At 43.4% G+C, this 22032-nt stretch overlaps 1 protein-coding gene across 2 annotated transcripts in view; it reads right to left on the bottom strand.

Moving 5' to 3' along the window:
• Nucleotides 1–22032, bottom strand: part of ABCA12 (ATP binding cassette subfamily A member 12) — a 100402-nt gene that overhangs the window by 27645 nt on the left and 50725 nt on the right. For both annotated transcript variants that reach the window (XM_074595567.1, XM_074595568.1), the window contains exons 13-32: nt 21732–21985; nt 21511–21623; nt 20938–21062; nt 19938–20111; nt 18851–19015; nt 17658–17859; nt 16936–17075; nt 16233–16352; nt 14960–15050; nt 13451–13630; nt 11646–11961; nt 8920–9034; nt 7255–7584; nt 6286–6355; nt 6054–6188; nt 5224–5379; nt 4297–4474; nt 2536–2754; nt 1678–1874; nt 1123–1283 (exon numbers count right to left, since the gene is read on the bottom strand). In XM_074595567.1, the coding sequence (XP_074451668.1) occupies nt 1123–1283; nt 1678–1874; nt 2536–2754; nt 4297–4474; nt 5224–5379; nt 6054–6188; nt 6286–6355; nt 7255–7584; nt 8920–9034; nt 11646–11961; nt 13451–13630; nt 14960–15050; nt 16233–16352; nt 16936–17075; nt 17658–17859; nt 18851–19015; nt 19938–20111; nt 20938–21062; nt 21511–21623; nt 21732–21985 (3441 nt within the window). The remainder of the gene's footprint in view (nt 1–1122; nt 1284–1677; nt 1875–2535; nt 2755–4296; nt 4475–5223; nt 5380–6053; nt 6189–6285; nt 6356–7254; nt 7585–8919; nt 9035–11645; nt 11962–13450; nt 13631–14959; nt 15051–16232; nt 16353–16935; nt 17076–17657; nt 17860–18850; nt 19016–19937; nt 20112–20937; nt 21063–21510; nt 21624–21731; nt 21986–22032) is intronic.

Below are 22032 nucleotides of genomic sequence, written 5' to 3'. Positions count from 1 at the left end.
AGAGTTCCTCTCTTGCGAGGGCCACAGAGGCTGGTCCAGTGGTCCTGCTGGAGAGCCTCCCTCTCCTTCAAGGGAGGCGGGGGCCACTTGTTCTGTTAGCAGTGTCCTCACATCCACATCCTCAATAGTTCTTTGATACCACTACCGTACTTGGATCTGCCACTCAGCTCCTGCCGATGCAGCCATAAGTGCCTGCATCCCTGAGCAAGCCTTGATGGCCCCCCCAAAAGACGAAGGTGCTGAGAGCTCCAGCTCAGCTCCATGCCTGCTCACAAACAGGCGAATCCCTGCTTCTGCCCCTGGCAGTGCCTGCTGCGGTCACCGAGCTCATGGGACATGAAAGGAAGCTAAGGTCCAGTGGGGAAGGGAGGATAAAAAGGACGTCATCATGCACCTGGGATGCAGGAGCTCACGTTCAGACCTCTGCCTTGTCTATTAATGCTGCAAGGCTTTGTGTAGAAGGGCTGAAGCTGAGACTCCTGTATTTTGGAGAACTCTCCATATAGGCTGTCTTTCTGAAGGAAAAATGTCTCCAGAGACGGAGACATTCAAAACCCGCCTGGATGCGTTCCTGTGCCACCTGCTCTGGGTGACCCTGCTCTGGCAGGGGGTTGGACTAGATGATCTCCAGAGGTCCCTTCCAACCCCTATCATTCTGCGATTCTGTGAAACTTATTTATAAAAAAAAAGGATGTGAATACCAGCATGGGACAGGCAGAGCGAGGCGGAGTGCACCGTAACCCAGGTATCTCAATGGTTGGGGCATATGAAAAAATGATCTTACTGGCAGCCCAAGGAAAGAGTCTAGCATATTCTTGAATGTGTGTGGCCAAACCCCAGGGTCTCAACCCAAAACACATCCCACTTTCACTCGGGAATAAAGCAGTCACATAAAGAAGTTATTCCATTCAGAATTCCATTCTGAAGTGGAATTATTCCATTCTGAAGTGAAATTATACTGAAACATCCATTCTACTGCAGACGCCTCAGGTTGAGAAGAACTTTCTGCAGCATGCTTAATTTCTGTGGGACACTATGGCTTGCCACCTTCCTTCCTGTCATACGACTGACTCAGTTTCCCACCTAAGATGCTGAAAATTTAGGACCAACTCAGACACAAACCTTCTTTTTTGTGAGCGTCAGGTGGTATCCGTCACCAAATGTTTCCTTGAGGTAGAAGGGTGAACCACAACATTTGAGCCCTCCATGCTCTAGGAAGGCAATTCGGTCACTCAGAACTTCTGCTTCATCCAAGTGATGCGTGGAGAGAATGATGGTTCTGCCTGGAAAATACAAAGCTGTGTCAGCCACCACAGAATGAACACACCACGTGATTACATGAGACAGGCAAAAAGCTATGCTGAATGAGGGGAGAGTACCAGGTGAAGATCAACTGTGCTTTTTCATAATTATTAGTGAAACTGGATGAAAGGCAGCATTAGAAAGAAGCTGAAAGTTACTGTACTGTAAATTGTGCATTATGGTAAAGTTACTTTTAAAATGACACCGTGAATTTACAGAAACCAACCAGGATGCACCCAGAGGGCCTGCAAAATCCCAGTCTCCCACAATTCATTCTTTGTGGTCTCCAAAACCCACAGTTCAAAGCCACTGATAGCATATTTGCAAAAGCGACACAAATCACCTTTGCCACTGGGCAGCATCTCATCACGGTACCTTTTTTATTCTTGGAGATAATTTCCCAAATACTTCTCCGAGAGCATGGATCCACCCCTGTGGTTGGTTCATCTAGTATCACCACCCTTGATCCACCCAGGAGAGCAATAGCTATAGATAACTTCCTCTTCATTCCCCCAGACAGGGAGCCAGCTAGCTTGTGGCGATGGCTGTACAGTCCAGTTTCCTTCAAAGTCCTTGAAAACAAAGCAAAAACAACCCCCAAAGGTTATCCTTCAGGCATCTTTTAAAAGCAGGGAATCTGAAAATGCCCCCCAAAAAACATAACTGCAAATGAAAAACTGCTCAAGTATGGACTGTTCTACTGAATGATCACAGTGCAGGGAGATGATTCACCCTGTAGCTCAGTCACCAGGATTTTAATTTAAAACATTTTTTTTAGGATGTTTTCAAAGTTTCCATCTGACAAGTCAAGGTTAAAGGCTCAACCTCATCAACTGAGAACACCAAGATCCAAACTTCCTGGGATGTTCTGACTGCTTCACTTCTCCGCAGAACCAATAAAGCCGACATCATCTTTCTGACTGGTTGATTAAATCTCTTTCTGCAGAAAATTGTAAAGCAGCAAGGACTAGACCCTTAGGCCTATAAATTCATCTCCAAAGAATTGCCACAGAAGCTTGTAAACCCCCTGGACAAGAGACGTTGTTTTCTTACAGACACAGATATCAACACTCAATATGTTTCTCTAGTCAGACTAAGGCATTATTTGAACTCTACACTGGGTCCGGAGCAGTCCTCAAAACCATTCCTTTGAGCTTTGCAGTGGCAATGGTACCTACCACACAATAATTTTGACAGCCCTCGCTCCCTTCTCCAACCCTGCTATTTTTTTACCTCTTCACTTCTTGGTAGAGCTCCTGCTTACTCCAGTGAGGGACTTTGATGTACCCATAGAGCAGCAGGTGTTCCTTTGTGGTGAGGTAGTTAAAGAGCACGTTGTGCTGCATACACACACCCATGTTCTTCCTGATAACTTCCTGGTCAGTCTTGATGTCTTTGCCATACACAAAGATAGTACCTGATGATGTGGGGAACAACCCCGTCAAAATAGATCTGTAAGGGAAACATAAACAGAAAAGGAAGTTAGAAAAAGGAGAAAGCCAGAAGTAATTTTTTCACGTGGTCCTGTACATATCATCACTTTCCAAGTTTCCTTACATCACTACCACACCTCGTCCAGCCAGAGACCACTGAGCACTGCTCCTTCTGCTGTCTGCCCATGCTTTGGCGGAGCAGTGGCCAATTAACATCAAAGGACGTCCTCCTACCCCTCTGCAGGAACACGAGGGCAAGTACCAAGCCAACACACTGAACTCTGTCTGCTTTTCTCATGTACTTTTATCCTCCTCAGCCTTCCCCCCTCCCTAAGTCAGAGCCCTGCATATCCAATACATCAATACTCATGAACGCCCTTGATTTCCAATTTAATCACTGGGAATGCACATAATGCAGTTACTCTTCATTCTTTGGGGTTTATCTGCAGTATCCAGACAGCCTCATATTGCTAACCACAACAGAGATGGAAAACCACATCTTCATCTTACTAACCACATCAGAGCATGGAAACCTGATTTCACTGCCATTATTAACAGGAGATGGGAGAGGACTTCCGGACAAGACATCTCACAGTGGGCAGCACTTTCACTTAGTTCAAGCAAATAACTACCTACCTCACTATACCCAACAGACTTAAGTCAAACCCTCTCTGCTCAGAATAACTACTTGCACATTATAGGTCACTGTTGGTGCTGTCCTGCAGGGACTAAAGGGAGAAGATGCGTCTCAGACTGCCCTGCGCCTTCCCAGAGCTTCTCTCTCTCCTGGGACTTCTAGCCGTCATTAAAAAGGACAGAAGTAACTTGTGACCTTAGTCAGGTTCGGAAGCCTGCACTAAGTTTCAAGAAGCTGTTATACTTTTCTGCATATCACCGTTGCCTACACTTTGCAAACAGGATACGAGATGAATTGATAATAAGCTGAGATGAAGCACACATCTGTCTTACTGGTTTTGGCTCTTCTGAGGCTTCTATTTATCAGCTTAATGTTGCTTTCAGAGCGATGCACATATACATCAGTGGAGAAATCAAGTTCTACAGGTCTGTTTTAGTGTTGTTATCTAACAACTGAAATAATAATTTATAAATGGCAAGGCTGAAAGGGCTGAAAGGCCAACATATTAACCCACCGCCATTCCAGCCCAGCTGACACATGAGTTTGTACAGCTGAAGCATACCTTTATTAAGCTTTCTGGCCAGTATCACTTCAGCTTTAGTGCGTGCACGAGCTACCCACAGCTTTCAGAACAACCTAACCAAAGTGTCATGGAACAAAATGCTAGAACAGCTGCTGTGCTGAGTATTACAGGTATCCTACCAGATTAAAAAGCGTGTTCCTAAGCAGAAAAGAACCTTTAATTCTAATAGATGAAGGGAGTGCTGAGGTCATTCATGAGCAAGATAAAACTACAAGAGGGATTTAGCCTAATAAAGCATCTTATTCAGTCTCCCAACACTGCACAGCCCCACTTGGTCTCTTGTTCACCCAATCATGCCCCACAGTATAAAAAAAAAAAAAGCAGCTTTAAAGTATACACACATGGTCGTAGTTTTGCCAGCTCCATTGTGTCCCAGCAGGGAAGTGATATTCCCTTCATAGAAGTTGAGGCTGAGGTTGTCCACTGCAGCTTTGGATCCATAAATCTTTGTTATGCCACGGAGGGAGACTCCCAAGGTGAGATCAGTGGGCTCCGGTTCCAGGTGAGGAGGGGGGGCACCTTTGAAGGGCCAGAGGACAGTTACTGCACTGCAACAGGGCTGTGCTACTTTTTTCACCTTACAGACAAGCGGGGCTTTTAAAAACAAAATACAGCAAAAGTAGGTGCCTTTCAGCTAGGAACACAGGGAACATTTCACAGGATCTGTATCATTTTGAGCTCCCTGGGATTTCTCCTTTTTACTTCTGCAGCTTCTAATAACTCCTGACAATAAGCATTAATCACTTTGTAAAAGGTATCATATTTAGATGTTTCAGAGCCCCTCACTTAATTTATACTAAGCAAGCACAGAAAATTAGAGAACAGACTGCGAAACTACTGAGTTATTTTCAGTTAGGTAGAATCAGCAAGCTTTTATGTGTGATCTCACAATATTTTACAGGCTAAACATTTAAAGAGACGAGCAAAGAAGCACACATCCCTTTTGCCAAGTGACAATCTGTATTTGCTCGCACAAACAAAAGTGTACTTCTACACAGAGCACTGCAGACTGACATATATGCATCTAAGGTAACTACAACTCCAACTACGACATAGACAAACATGCATGTGAAAATCAGTACCGCACCAAATAGGAAGAACAAGTATAATTTAAAAGCCAAATCTCCATTCATGCAAGCAACAGCTTCCAATTTCTCCTGTGCTACAAAATAAGGATCAATAGAGAAATGTGCTGTCTGAGCATGGTGCCTCTTTACCAATTTGGCTTCATTTAGTTAGTATCACTACCCCATCTAGCATTCACATACATATCTTATTGCTGAGGGTTGCTTCTTTCTTTAACATCAGTTTGGTGAAGAGAAGGCCTTTTCGTTTCTCATTCCAGAAGGGGAGGTAACTGTTGTATTCGACCCAGTAAGATGGAAGCAAGGGGAAATACCAGGGAGCAGCCATGCCGTATCTACCTGCAAGGAGAAGAGGAATCTCGTTCAGGTATCTGTTTCTGAGGAAGTATCACAATTGGGGTGCACTCAAAATAGCAAAAATAAACTCCACAGAAATCTCTCCCCTCTGGACGTGTTCATGTACTACTGACACTTGGTAGAGAATTTCCGATTGACACAATAGGAAGCATTCACTAATTTGTTATTCTGAGTAACTTCATAGCTGCAGGGCAGGAGTACTTTACATCTTCCACTGGGTAGACTTCTGTATGCCAGTGGACTGCTTCATTAGGTGGGGAAGAAAAGCAAGAGACAAATGTACTGGCTCTTGCCCAAGGCAGGAATTACTTTCTGAAATCAAATGATACAAGTAACACAACACAAAATCACTCAACTGACAAATGCAGGCAAACATGCTCTGTTCTCATTTTCACCCACCAGACCACAAACACATCCTCCCATGTCCTTGGCTTCAGCTTCCTCAGGAGACCCACCTACCCATTTGATAAGCAGAGGAACCTTAATTCTCCCTTTCAATACTGCTCTCAGACAACCACAAAATCATGCTCCCTTTGATCTAGAAACAGAGGTATCTTGTGTGCTCAGACTGTCTTACTGCCTGAACCATGGAATCAGCCAGTGTTGTTTTCCAAAAGAGATGGTACAGCACCAGCCTCGATGCTTCGTATCCTTACCTGGAAAAACGTTCCTTATATACCATCCCAGGATGAAGTAAATGAAAGAGTCTATCAGAATAAGCCAGCACATCCAGCCAAAGGAAGTGTTGTCTCCAATCATTGGGGACTTATACATGTTGTCCCACTGCAGACCTGCAGAAAGGAATTTCGAAAAACAAACAGAACCCATATTAGTGAAATGTCACAATCACGGGAGCTCAAAGCCTAGTTTTGTCTACAATGAACATACCTATGCCCTGTGCTTCATATCGAGCAATGTATTGACTTGCATAACTGAACGCAGTTGGAGACAACAGGCTCTGTGGAATAAACAAAATTAAAAACAAAGAACTTATGAATTAGTCTCAAAGAGAAATCAAGTCAGTCAACCTATCAGGTACCTCAGTGGCTTGGCCCAATAGCCAGGAAAATTAGTGTTTGGTCTTTTTTTCCAACAGTCACAAAGAGCACCGGACCAGGCTTAGGATGGGCGATGCTTCTGGTGACGGGCTGTACTGACTCCTTAGAGCCTGCCTTCCTTTTGCTTCCACACCCAGGTCGCAACTTCCTCCCTCACACAGGGCTTTAATTTAGGCTTTTGAAATACAGCAGTGCTTGAGAATTACCTGCCAGGTGGTTAATATTTTTACCACTTGCATTAATAGATGTCCCTTCCTGAATTTGGTGACTCAAAGAAAACAGGCCTGGTTTCTGGAACCTAATACCTACCTATTTCTGCCCTTGGTACGAAACAAGGCTTTACATCTATTTCCATGGCTAGGAATTTGAGATACAGGAAACTAAAGGATGAGCAGAGCCAGCAATAAGCAGAGCCAGCCCTCCTTCACAGCCCCACTACCTAAACTCCTCACTGAGACAGCCTGGTTTTTTGTGGTGGTTGAACGTAACCCATTTTTCTTTGCAATTATAAAGGGCAAAGTATGTAGCTCAAACTACTCTGATTCAGCTGGCAGGTGGGAACTCACTCACTAAAATTCCACAATACTGCTTTCAGTCATGGAATTCACCTAATTCCAGAACAGGCCATGGCCAACTCTCCTGTTATGCTCTCGCACCTGTCAACACCCACTGATGGAATCTAGAAAGGCAACCAACTCACGTATATTTGTGACACAAGATACAATAAGAGCTGAAGTTTATTGAAGGTGAATGACTGCTCTGACACACACGGTCCTGGTTATTGAAAAGCAGAACTTACCAGCAGGCTCTTCACAGAGAAGCTCAAATGATTCTCGATGACAAGCAGCACGATGAAGGGGAAGAAGGTGAGGATGTACACGAGGCTGCCCACCAAGGCTGCTATGTTGGTGTTATTGAAGAAAACGCTGATGAAGTAACTCATGGCTATAATGGACAGGCTGTAGTCCATAAGGTACAGGAACAGGAGCGCTGTGTTTGTTTTGGGAAGGATGTCACCCAATTTTAGAACAATGATGAGGAAGGTGACAGTGATTAGAAGGAAGACGGCACACTCTATGAACCAGGCGATGAAATGGCTGCTGGCATTAACACCCATCATTTTCATGTACTACAGGGAGAAAGGTGAAAAAGAGAATCACAGATGACAACTGTTTATTACGAGATCTTTCTGCTGATATTGAACTGTTTCTTTTTTCAGTTTCTCGACAGGGCGTACAACTAAAACATGTTCTTTCATACTTTGGCATATTGCATGTTGGTAACCAGGGAGAAACCAGGCACTCACATTTCTGGAATGCCCTAGGTTTGCAAGCAGTCTGTTGCAAAAGAACAGCACAGACAGCATCTGCAAGCATGAAGCATCACAGCCCACAAGCTCTAAAGCAACTTCTGGCCTTAGATTTGTAACTTTTCTAAAGCATTGTGGTTGTTTTTTAAAATAATGCTAATTGCCTAGTGGTCTGAGTGTAAAAACTCTTAAATATCTTTGAAACAAATTCTTTCTCATCTATCCCCAATAATAGATAAATTACCATAGTTATAAGGAAGCAATATTAATTCATATTAGCCTATGATCAAGTCCACAAGACTTGCATAAAACTGTAAGTTTGTACTGATAAATCCAAAAGAAACTATAGGTACTAGCGTCTTGTTGCAGATTATTATATGCCTAAAAAGATTACCGACACCCTGTTCTTAGGAGCAGAAACTTGGTTTCCTAAACTAGAGCAAGGAGCTGCCAGCTAGTCACTGGGGTTCACTCATTTTCGGTCTCATCACAGTTCAGAGTGCGCCCTTTCTTGGAAATGTTTTTGATGAATCGGTATTTGTTTCCATGGTACTGGATAAAAACAAATCTGCTTGAGCTCCTGTTGCTTACTAAAGCTTAGTTTTACAAAAGTTCTGCGCTGCTTGTCTCTGTTGACTCTGTTCACACTGAAAATCTGAGTTAATTTAATAAATTCCCTATGTCTCAATGTCATTTCTTTTCCAATAGGCAACCCGAATGAAGAAGGTTGCCTTCATTTCAGAGGAGCTGATGTAATATGTAGCACCTTCTGAAATATTAAGTATAATAACTTAAAGGATAGGAAATAAGTCACTTTTCATGCCTTTGTCCCCAACAGGTATGACACAAAGTCAATTTTAAGAGAGCTTTAAATCTTCACAAAACTTGTAATTTTGTGAGGTCCCCATGTTTCCAGTGTTCGGAACTTCAAAGCAATATTCTCACCACTTGAAGGGCAAATGCCCTGCATTTCCATGGTTTTGAGCTTGGTTACAATGTCAGAATTCAAACACTGCAGGTCAAAGCATAGGTGTTTGGAATATTATTTTCCTAAATGCTTGTTTTGCACCATTTAATATTGCACATGAGACATACTACCCACTAATAAGGAAAATCTGTTTATAATTTTGCACGCCCCAGAAAGTTTCACCGTACCTCGTAAAGCCTCAGATCTTTCTCTTGAACAAGTGTTTTAACAAAATCAGCTATAAACAGCACCCAGGCGGCCATCAGAGCAAACGGAAGAGAGTAGGTCACGCTGGTTAAGAACCTGTAAAAGGCAAATGCAGGCTTTAGCTGAATATGAAATGTTCTGGGGATTAAGGCTTTATAGAGAATATATTTTTCAGAATAATACTTTGGCACAGGAGAAGACATGCTTATATTTCAAAACGTGGAGTATAATTAATAATTACAAAAAAAAAAGCTTATTTTGCCATTGCATTGGATTTTCTATTCATGGAACTCATGACTGTTCAAAATCTTTTTTCTTTTTTTAAATCACAGAAATTTCCAGATGCATTCTGGAAGTTTTGCTCAGCAACACCACTGGCAGGAGCAGGAACCACCGTGGGCACTGCCATCTCCTGGCTCTCTGATGGGTTTCCATCCCATTTTGAAACATCACAGCAGCCAGCCATAAGTCCCATTTCTGTTAATAGATATAATGGCCAAATTTCGTAGCCAGGTAATATTTCCTGGTGCCAGAGTCTGAATATAGGTGCTTCCCCTCAGAGTGTCTGGCCTACCAACCCCGGGACAGGTATTGCAGATCCAGGTCTACAACGTGGGCTTCACAATTCTTGGCTCCCCACTTTAGTTAAAACCTTCTTCCTGGGCCAAATGCACGCAGAGAAAAGACAACAACGGCCAACCGTAAATTTCTCCTTTTATGATGGAAAGCAAGATTTTATAGCAGGAGATTGACTTCATTGTATCTATGGGGCTTGTGCTTTCCTCCCTCATTTCTAGACCTGGCTTAAAAAAACAATAATCAGTGTTATTCCTGGGAAAAGTTTACCGTACTATAACAGTAAGGAATTAATATGATCACATTTGGTTTTAATTTTTTTTTTAACCTGTAAAGCTGAAAATTTCCCATACACCAGTGCTTTCAGGAAATGCTTCCATGCACATGAAGCCATATGTATAAAGAACAATGAAAAGGCATTTCAGTAGCTCTAGTAGCTCTTTGTGGCTTGGGGTTTTTTTGGCTACCACTTTGTGCGTGCTCTCTAGGCTATTAGAAGTGCAGCATTTCCTTATACCTTCTGTGTACCGGTACATATATTCCCTCCATTTCCCTACAGGATGGTAACTATGCACTAACAATCAACAAACAGCCATTTTACGATGACTTCTACTGCATCCAAATCCAAAGCCTTCAGGTATTCTAATAATTGAGCAAACTCATGTCCCTCTGAACCCAGGGTGTGGAGGGAAACCTGAAGGCCAGCAGTTTTCTCAGCAGCCCAAGAACAAGAAAAGCAGATAACACTGTAGTAAACGCCTCCAGCAGCCAGTTAATCATTGTACAAAACCATCTCACAGCAATAATCCATGTATTTGCTGCAAGAAGTTGACACTTGGTTTGAATGCCTACTGCCTGAGTACTTGCAGGCACTTTGCATGCTGTTACCTTGAGAAGAGATTATGGGTCCCCAGCTCTCTTAAGTGACAGGCCGGCACAGGAGATTAATGGGTCTGCTGTAGCTCCTATAGCTGTAACTCCCAGATACTCTTTTAGCTCACACGGTAGACGCGCAGGCTTTTCAATAGAAAGAGCTCCCACGTCTAGTCTGTCCTTTTGGTCCAAGGGAGACCCTCAGGTCAGGGCGGAGCGACCATCCAACCTACCAATACTATTTGCTGAACATCCTTCAGCACTTTCGGATGGACGTTGAAATCCCTTCCCTGTGTTTTCCACTCAGTTTGGCCACCAGCTGTGGTCAGGGTAATAACTCTGCGGAAGTACCACGTTGCCAGCTTTCCAATGCAGACCAAAATTGCCTTGCCAGAGGGGCAGGTCCTCAGCTGTGCAAGATTTGCTTCTCTCTATTGCATTTGGCAGAGATGTGGTTTATACTAGCTGCAGATCTGGCTCAAGATGAGCGGAGAGGAAGATGATCCAAACCTTTTTGATCTGCTTCACCATTCAAAACTTATTCTGGTCCACACACAGTTCACGCTGCACTACTCTGTATAACAGGGCTGTTAACCCTGGCAACTCAGTGCATGAAAAGCTTCTCTGTCCTCCATCGTTATTGCAGAGATGAGTGGTACAATTTCATCTTCCCTCTTATCCTTCTGAAAGCATCTGGGAGGCACCTGTATTGGGAACTATTCGCTATACACTGAACATTAGCTAGAATCCCTGGAATGAACAGCAAATACCACAGCTGGATAGCAGTCTCTAGGAACAAAGCTCATAAACCTAGGGACTCTTTTTTTCCCCCCAATAAATAAATTTTCTAAGTTCTGCTGCATTGTCTGCATGTAAACACCTGCAGAACAAGCCAACAATCATATTTAACCCAAGTCCTGCCAACCCCAGTCTCAGCTCCGCCATGTGTAGTAAAACAGGGACAGAGTATTTTACCTGCTGTAAAACCTATCGTTACCATGACAATTCAGGTACATACAGAGCACAGAAAACAAAAGATTAGGCAAACTAAACAGAGACCATTTATACCAGAGTCCAAAATGCTCTTTTTTGTTCAGACCCTTGGAGGGAAAAAAAAAACCAAACCACAACCACAAAATGAAAAGATTTCTATGCCGTGTGAACATGGTATTAAGGAGACCAGGGCAGCTGGCAAACTCCACCAGTCAGACACGACAAGCTTACACAAAGCATGAAGACAAAAGCTACACAAACTTACATATCCTTATTGTAGCAGGGGTAAGGCATGGCCTGGACTTGAACAGCTATTTCCTCTGGCTTCTTGCCAGTCTGCAACTCAATAATGGCTCTTTCAATGCTGTCCTGGATATAAATAAACGCCCGGCTGTAAATCTGGCTCTGGGAGGTGGAGTTGTGTGGCCCCACCGTCCAGATGCGCTCCCTTATTCTGTTGGTGGTTTGCGTGATCCTGCTGCTCATCCGGATGGTGTAGTTGAGCACAGGAGGGAGGGGCGAGTCCCCGGGGACTGAGCGTCCAGGGCTGCTGTGGCTTGAAGGCAGCTTGAAAATGATACCTTGGAAAAGAAAGAGAAAAAGCTTTCCTTCAGAGTCAGTAGCACGGGAGCAGTACACACAGATATGTAGGAACCTCTCATTTTTATAAGCCTTTTCTACATTACAATCCATCATTTCATTTCTTTGCTGCACAAATAATGCTCAGATGGGTAGGCTGCTTATCGAGGGTCTGAAAGTGGAAACTACTGTCACTGCAGCTACCCGTAATTTCCAATGTGACCAATGATTCTGGTGGTGAAATACACCCCCAGACCCTTTAAACCTTTTCCCACTGAGCGTTCAAAAACCAAAGGCTCTCAAAATAACCAGCTGTATTTGGAAAAAATGTCTGCTTTGAACATGGACCGTCACGTAGCTGTTGGGTACGTCACTCAGCACACACCCCTCTCTTGAACGTGCCCAAAGGTACTCTCTCAGTAGAGCTCACCTAGTAACGCTGTAACATAAAAGCCTCAGCCACACAGTGTTCAAAATTCTTCATGACCTACACATGTATTTTTGTGCCCACGCAAATTCCTGCAAAGCTGTGACTGCTAAGAATACAAAAGCTTTGCAAGTTCCTGTTAGGAAATGGCACGCTGTAGATACAGTTTGATTTAAAATGTCTGTTTGAGTAGAGGAAATAGCACAAAAGTTTTTCTCTCCAGAATATTTTTCCTGATTATTCCATATATAAAGCATATGACTGAATGGAGGGCAAACATAGAAGAAAACTGCTTTTAGGGGAATAGGCAAATATTATCAGGGACTGAAGTTCCAAGAAAAGAAAAAGTTTCTATCATCTACCCCTCAATCATGAGATATGAAATCAAACAGGTCACAGGACTTAAGTAAATTCTAATTGAGGAGATATTGGTCATTCTTTAAAAATTAAGACACATTTGTATCATTCCAATTAACGTAAGCTTCCTATTCTCTACTCCCCCCTGCCCGTCTCTGCAGTCTGATCCGAAGCTGAATTCCGATCCCACAAACGTGAGAAGTGTGACCAAGAAGACCCAATATAATATTGCAGTGTTTGGCTGGAACACCTCAAGAGCTTTATGACCTTTTAATAAATTGAACTGTCTCATATTTGGACTCAATGATCTTAAAGGTCTTTTCCAACCTCAGTGATTCGGTGGTATCTTTCTCGATTAAAGCGTCTTTTCCCAGGAGAGCCTGAAAGAAGGCAGCTGTCATGAAGATCTAAGAGCAGTGAAATTTTGCTCAAACAAAGAATTGAGAGAAAACAGTAGTTGACCAAAGGCTTTCTATACAGACAGCGAAGGTGTAAGAGAAAAGGAGGAATAAAAAGGAGAGTGTAAAACACTGCCATAAGGAGGTCTGAGTGTGCAGGTCCCACCCACACCAGGTGAAAATCGATTGCTGTGTGGTGGGGGCTGTGACCACAACAGTTGCTGGTGGAAAGCCAAACTTCTTATGCAGGACTCCCACCCTCTACCAGGCTAAATTTAATTTACAGGGAGACTCGAGATTGTCACATACTTGCAAAAAGCTCGTTCTTCAGAAAGAGCTCTTTAGCCACCATTTCCATTTCCTCTAAGTTTCTGACTGCCTGAACGCGATTAAATGAGACACAGGAGGACACATTTACAGCAAGGGTAGCTAATGTATTCAGCTGATCGACAATGTCAGCGTTGTTCTGCAATTCCAGCCGAATATCGTCTGAAAAAAACCAAACACAAACCCAGTAACATCACTACATGTAGCACAAAAATCTTTCACATCATCCTGTGCTTTACACCAACAATGACACCAGAAAGGAAGAAAAAAACCCATCATACTAAACATTAAGTGTAAAATACATTTCTGCACGTAGCAGTGCAATGAAGGCATGTTGTTGACCCAATTTTTATGTTAATCATTTGTAATACGCTCATGAGTTTGCCTTTGGGAGGATGCCAGCAGTGGGATGTGACAGCCATCCCAAATCAGAAGTTGCTACCAACCTGCTGAGGTTTTAGACTCGCACATGATGCTTGCTGTTCATTCCCCATCTTACGGGTTTTGATGGAATCAACTTGTCTGTTGAGCTGCTCTGTCTCAGGGGAGAATGTGCTTTATCCAAGAGCATCAAGGAAAAGTTATGTCTGTTGTGCTGATGTGTGTACTAAACCTGATAATGCAGTTTAATAAAGACACTGCTGTTTCCTGGCTGTTTCAAAGGGTAACTGCATAATGTAGTGTAACTAATATGGAACAGCTGCTGCAGGCACGATGATTTTATGGGGAGTTAAGACAGGAGATGCTACTCATGAAATAACTCAGGGGTCATCATGAACAGTATGTAAATATCCTGGCTGCAACAGACTCAAGCACTCTTGTTTTATGCTGGGTTTTGCTGGCATAACCCAGATTTATGTTGACATGTGTGGCCACTGATTGAAAAAGTGGGTAGGGACAATAAGACCAGCTAGGAAGGGACCGTGACACCGTGCTCTGCACTAACAGGGGATGTATCCACCACCGCTGTTAGCTGATGATTCCCCCAGTGCAGATCAGCAGCTCTCATCCTGAAGAGCCATACAAGACCACCAGAGAACAGCAAACTCCAGCACGGCATCTCCTGTAACGATGCCTCTGGCTTCATCAGCCTGACTACCTTTATCTGATCCCTTGTTTTTCTGCTCTGGAAAACTTTTAAGTTGAACCCTGATGCAAGTGTGCTCTCCACAATGCTTCCCAGCAGAGTCCCAGGTAGCTCATTTGAAGTGATAATTATGGCTAAACAGTGTCCTCCAGTGGCCACACTCAGCTGCAGAGATTCGCATCCTACTATCCCTTCAACACTCAAAAGAAGCGTCTTTTCATAGAAGCCCTTTGCTTTCTAAGAGTCTTTACCCATAGGCCACGAGGTTTTTTGAATCACAGCTGAGATTGCCTTGCACTAAAGCATCCAATTCTGGCCAGAGAAGAGCAGTACCAGAGGACGGCTACAGTTTGGTGACTCTGGAGCTCCCAGACCTGAAGTACATCACATATAGACCAACTTACCCAGTTCGTTTATTTGACTCAGCAGTTCGGCTGCATCCAAATCCACCATCAGCTTGATAAAAACCTGCACAAAGGGATTCTGCAGCGTGTTCTATCAACAAGCAAAAAGAAAAAGCATCAGTTTGACCAGAAGTCCCTTGAGCTTGCTCAGTGTATTTCTAAAATACAACGGACCAGCTGCCTTCACTCAGCATTTGTACAACCCCCTCCTAATCCTTTCCTGACCTTCCATATTTCACTCTGTGTACCAGGATGGGGAAACGTTAGCAATGAAAACTTCACATGGAGCCCTGTGAGTCCAAGACAGTGTTTCTTTGAGTCAACAAGATGTCTACTGAGACTCAATAGAGTCTCCACCAGGCACTAGAGTCCCACGGAAAAATCATGGACAATCTTTGTTATTCTAAAAGCGCAGTAAATTTCATTTATGTCTAAGTCCTGTGAACACAGCCAGAGCAAAATGGGTAGGTGACCAAAATTCAGCTTGGAAACCAGCAGACAGATTTGGTTTGGCTGAATAGTTCATTATTCCACTAATGAGTGCAGTCAGCAGAGAATATTCCCTTTCACTTTTGTGTATTCCACTCCGGATTTTCTCTCAGTGCCATGGAAATGACAATGAATTCCAGCCACTGAAATTAACTTCTAATGCTTTAGGGTTCCAGAGATCTCATTTTCATAGTCTTGTAAGAAAAGGACACAGTTTTTACCACGGAGAACAGCAAGCAAATATAGGAAACGTTACAGCCTACTGCTTTCTGTATCCAAGCAAGGCTAGGCTCCTTAGGAGGGGAAAAAGAAATTTTATTTACAGTCACTGAGGTACAAAGACATCTTCTAGCTTTTACGTGTGTACCCAGAGCTACATGCTTATTATAGATACTGTTTCATTTTCTGAAAAAGTCATTTCTTGCCTGGTCTTGGCTGGCTGGATCACTCCATCAAGCAGAAAGTTAATTTACAAACCGAAGAGCATTCCCTGCTCATCTTAGGCCTCCAGCAGGCCTCAGTATGACCAGTGTCAGGGAGCATATTACAAAGAAATCATTTCCAAGAGAGGATTTGCATGGAAAGGTGTGTCAGGAGTTACAGGAACAGGCAGGCACAGAAACTGTGAAGCCCAGGACAAAAGCCTGAGAAGCTGGCAAAAGCTTGTTTTCCCAGCTGACTTAAGATGTCCCTGAGGTCCCTGGAACCCCAGTTTCTTTCAGTGAAGAAATCCACTCTCCCAATCCCCTCTCGCGAGAGACACAGGGGAGGTAAGATCCCATACCTTAATCATTGGAACTGTCTGGTTTAACTTAGTCAGTGAATTCATGATGACAGGAGACTTGTCCAACCACTCCTGGGACTTCAGGGCTAGATCAGCCATCTGCTTCAGGGTTGCATTAGACTACAAAAAAGCCCACAACACGTAAGGATCCATTTATTCATTACCTTAAAGCTTCTTTTAAAAGAAATAAATCAATAAAACAGCTGAGACCAAATTTGGGTTCCTTCGGATTTTTCTTAGCAGCCTATCACTGTTTGGCAAGATATCCCTTCAAATGCTGAATTTGGATGCGAGTACTTAAAAACGTGGCCCCTCATATGTGACATTAGGAGCATGCCTTGGATATCAGTTTTCCTTCTACCACTGGTCTGCTTGCGAACAAGTACTGGTTATAGCATTAGTCCTGGGAAACATCTCTATTACTGGCTGAAAATATGGGGGTGAAACTTCATAAAGTGAAGGCCTTAAAAAATCGTATTATAAATATGCGACCAACAGCAATTTTTTGGAGGTAAGACTCATTCAGAGACAAAAGATGACTCATATGACCAGCAATGCAACTAGGAAAAGATTTGACTACTTTGACTAATACTCTAACCAGTCAGAAAATAGACTTCTGCTTCTCAAAGAAAGGAGCCCGTGCTAGATAAATTAAAATGCTTCTGAGCGGGTATATTCTGATGTACTGTAAACAGAGCCGTACCCTTTCCATGATTGCTCGAGTTCCTGTGGTATCTGGTGTATAAAGGATCTTCCCAAGCACCATTGGTTTTAAAAAAGACCAAATTAAAGCTCCGGTTGGGGTCTTGACCAGGTCCAGGTAAAAGGATAAACAAAACGGTGCTGCAAGGGGAGAAAAGCAAACAAATTGCAGAGAGCACAAATAGATGAGATACAAGAAAGCTACCAGTGTATTTTTTTCCCATCTGCCCAGTTTGTTGCTGTGTCCGGTGAATGACTTCAGGGGCCTCTTCACTGACTGATATAATGTGTCTTGACAAAAGCAATCTACCCTCAAGATCTCCTGTTGCTGAACTCAAGGCAACAAGAGCCTCAGTGTTCGAGCCAAGATTCTCTGCTTGAAGGTTAAACGGACTTTCGTGAACTTGGAGGAGCTAATAATGTCAGTACAGGCAGAAAAACCGCGCATCAAGGAAAAGCAGTGACCTGTCAAACCCTAAGACCAGATCATCGACAAACGGGAAAATGCACACTGTCAAGCACTGCTGTGCTACATAGGCTCTTTTAACATTTATGGAAATAAGCCACCAATAATTAGGGCAGTGCAGATCTTCAGCTAGCATAAATCACGAGCTCTTACAGCTCTCCAGAGACATATGGGGGAAAAGCTCAGAACCGGATCTCTCTGGAAACAGTAGAGTTTGGCTCTGAAACATTTTTGCCTTAAGGAAAAACTAGACTTACTGGAGTCATGAGGAATCCCGTATTTCTTCATCATCTTTTGGACATAGACATCCTCCGCAGAAGAACTGTTGCTTACAGGGTCTCCAAAATCTGGAAGCAAGGACTCAAAAAACAGAGGTGTGATCTCCTGGTTGCAGAGAACTTTTGACATGGACTTGAACGTGCCACGTGTTACCTTAAAGTTGTTTGGTTTAAATAACGCCTGCAGAAAAGACAAAGTGCAAATAAATCCTGAACACTAAAAACATCCCATTCTGAGAGAAAAAAGAGATTACAGAATTACAAGGCAAAGATTAAGCATTTTTACACTGCTTTCTTCCAAAAAGTTTGTCCCTACGAAAGAAAACTGAATTTCCATGGAAATTGTGCTTTTTTGGCTAACCTTTGCTATGACACAGGTGGCAAATTTCCAGGTATGTGATCCAGCGTGGGAATTGCCTGTAATGCGTGTATAGGAATTGCCTATAACATGAGCCTGGTGACACGTACACACCCTGGGTTACAAGACAGAATTTGTCACCCAGGTGTGCACATCCCCATCCAGTCCATGGCCGCATCCCCAACTAGTCCACAGCCACATGTGCTTCTGCAATGTGCAGGCAAAGTGCTTACTAGAAATGCTTCCTGTGATCTACGCTGTCATTGACTATGGATCGGAGAGGGATTGGATCCAGTGAGGATGAAGTTAGTGGCACCCGAAGTGACTGCAGCTGTCGGAGCAGGACTGGGTTTGTGCTGAACGCTTTGGGCAGTCTTGATGCTGTGGGTGTGATCTAATGCACACTAAAGCTAGAGCATATTTTGCTGTTGACTTACACGGTTTTGGATAGCCTTTACTGGGCAGTTCTTCAGTTCTTTTCACAAGCTGACCACTTCCAGTATTTTGTTGGAAGTCTACCCTCCTTCAAAACAGTTGTTCACCCCCTGCATTTTTGTTCCTACTGTCCCTCTCACAGCACATGTTCCTAGTGTCCTCCCTGTCATGGGCACATGATGGTCCCACTGCTCCAAATCAAAGCTCTCCCAGGAACGCAACGTATAAGTTTGGTAGAGATTCTTCTTAGAACACTCCTGCTTTAAAAGAGAATCAGTAATCTATGATTTAATGCACCTTTGGCTTCTACGGTAAGAAATTCCTGTAGAAACTGTTCCAGGGGTGTTTTGCTTCCACAGTACACGCAGACTACACGTACCTTAGTCAGCGGCACATTTCTAGACTGCCGGAGCTTTTTCAGTGAATGAATTGCTTGTAGCAATGGATCAACACCAGACTCAACCTGGTGTCTGAAATATTTCATTTTTGTCAGAAGGTCTAACATCTCGTCCACGGATTTCTGAAGTTCTTTAGGGAAAAACATCTGCAGGAGACATGAAGAAAATCAATTATGATTAGCAGGAATCTGTGAGCACATGAATGTACAAGACCATAGTGTGTTAATTCCAAGACAAAGATTGTGGGATTTTCAAAACTGTTAGGAAGTTTATGGAGCGGACGTCCCATGGGAAATGAATGGGATTTGTATTCCTAAATCCCCAAGCGTGTTTGCAAACCACTCCCCTGAATATCACATATTCTGAACAGTGCACGTTTTCCAACACCCACAGTTGGGAGATGTGCATCAGATATTGGCTGGGATATCACCCAAATCTCTAAGAGGCAGCATTTCGCACAACAAAAACGTCACAAACACTATGACTTTTGACCTGAGCCAAATTCATTGGCATTCTCATTTAATAACTTTTTTCCCCCAGGATTACTTCTGTAGCATCTTAAAAAAATGTATTCAATGCACACTTTTCCATGAATGGTATTTATACATGCTGTTTATATTGTCACGTGTGTGGGATATTTGAATCATTTAATAACTTGGCAATGCCAACTAGACTGGGAAAATATATTTTACAGGACCTTTTCCAGGGCTTCCCTTTTCAAGGAATAAAAAAAAAAAATAGCCGCCCAGTGCTTTATTTTGGGGAATCCTGAACTCAGCTGGGAATGTTCAAGAGGTTGTGACAGCATATAAACAATACTAGCAGATAGGGAGGCATTTCGAGTAGGTCCAGTGCCTTTAAATGTGGTTTGCTGGTTTACGCCAGCTGGGATCCTCATTTATATCCGCGCTGTCACAGCATGGATATGCAATAAAAATTACTGCATGAGCAAAGCCTGATCTTTGGCTTGTGTAAATCGGCCTAGCTTCTGGCCACTGCAACGATATTTTATGACCTTTCAGCCACTACATGCAGCAAAGACTAGCACTCTACAAATCCAGCACTAACCTTGTAAAAGAAATTGTAAATGTCTAAGTGTCGTAACAGGGTGACCCCCAGGATGTACGTCTCGCGAGTCCTCTCTGGAAGAGAGAGATTGCAGAACTCCTCCGCTACTGTTTGCAGCTGTGGGTCAGCAGGACGGACACTACAGGACTCCAGCTGGAGGATCTGAGAAATGAGCTGCGTTTGCACAAAGGAAAAAAAGATTTGTTAGGGGGTGAGACTGCTCGCTCCAGTATGCACGGATTAATCTTGCCTTGCTGTTGTTCTTTCCACACTGTCATATTTCAACCCTGAGAACCAGAAAATGCCTACCCGTTACTCCTGCTCCAAGGGACAAATCCTACAGATTGTATTTTACTGCCCAGCTTGCACAGTAGTAAAAGCTTTTGTGGCTTCAGTTTCCCATTGACTGATGCATGTGAAGTTTGGAAAAAGGCGTGCTCTTTGGGGCTCAGTCCAGACAAGATGGTTTGGAAGCAGAAAAGCATCTGGAGCTCTGCTCGCGCAGGAGGCTGAGGAAAGCAAGCTCATCTCTCATTACGGGAGGCTATTTTTGGACCCTGAGTGCTCTCACGCGTTGTGGCTAGAAGCGTGCTTTTCCACCTGGACTGCAGCAACTCCTCAGCACTGAGGACCCTAGCGAGGACCCCACTCGGTCCTCATTAGTCTGTCACAGCAAACTGTGCCCTTGCTACGGATCAGAGCAATCACTCACCAGGCAGCGTGTGGCTGCTCACCAGCTACTGGTGACAGCCAAGGAGACCATATGGCTCTTGGTCTCTAATGGCTGAACTGATGTCAGTGACTGCTCTTACTGCATTTCTCATGGCTATTTTCATCTATGACATCTATGCTCACTATCCCTGTGGAATCACCTATCTCTCTGTGCGCTCTCATGCATGCAGTGTGACCTGCTTAGCTGCATTCATTAACATATTCTGGTTTAAATGGTCTGAGAGGTAGGAAGCAACAAGATCTCCCACCAGGATGACTGCAAACTTACCTGACTGCTGTTTTCTGGGAGAGGTGCTTCCAGAAGAGCATCAATACTGGCTGTGGACATTCCTGTTGTGTTTTTGAGATCCTCTTTGAGCTGGTCAACATTTTTAAACACATCTCTTAATTTTTCTGTAAAGAACAATCAAAGAACAATTGATGTAACAGCTTTCTCCAGACATACAGCAATTTCAAGCTCACAGAGAGGACTTTAGGTAAAGTATGGAAGCAAGGTACATCACTGCTGATTGAAAAAAAACCACCCAACCCTTGCAAAATACAGTCGTATTTCCCAGGTTTTACAGTCCGATTTGTGGGCTGAAGTTGACAGGTCTAACGATAGCAAAAGTTGCTCAACTACAAAGACGTGGGACTTTCAGCACATAGGACTATTTGGGCTGTACAGAAAACAGAGGGTCATCTAGAACAGCCTCTAGAGTTACCCTAGACTAAGGATCACAAGGACATGGGACATGGTGTATGGTTATTTCATTAATATCACATCTGGCAGCTAAGCACCTCTTGGGATTTCCAGCAGAAAGCACACTACCAGTGATGATGTTTACCAACAGAAAACTACCTTGCTTGCTAGAATCTGTTAAATTCTCCGTGATGTTCAACATGGAATTCAAAGCAGTCATATACTGAGGAATCTCTCGAAAGAAAGCAATTTCTGGTACATTTTCGTGAAACCTAAATCGGAAAAAGAAAACAACCAACAGAATTGGGAATATGAAAAGAAGGCAAGAAGCCATTTCATCGTTTCGTAAGTAGAATACTAAAGCGGAGGGAGAGCCTCACCACTTCATTTGTGTCTGGAAGTTTGTGACATCCCCAATCAGTAGATTTTGAAGCTCTTGAGAGATTCTTCTGTGATTCAGTACATTGGTCACTACTTGATTGCTCAGTTCAATGGCGCGGAGGAGCTGCTCATGAGACTGACTTTGTTCACACAGTTCTCCAAAGCTAACATTAGGGAGATGGCAAATCTGCTGTATTGACTGAAAGCTCTCGTAGTCACAAAGGAGTGTTGTCAGATGCCGGAGGTGAGATATCTTCAAAGGAAATTTTGAAAAGGAAGATAAATGCACAAACACAGTTA

Source organism: Larus michahellis, chromosome 7 (assembly GCF_964199755.1).
Source record: "Larus michahellis chromosome 7, bLarMic1.1, whole genome shotgun sequence".
Lineage (NCBI taxonomy): Eukaryota > Metazoa > Chordata > Aves > Charadriiformes > Laridae > Larus > Larus michahellis.
This window is presented reverse-complemented; position numbering and strand designations above follow the sequence as displayed.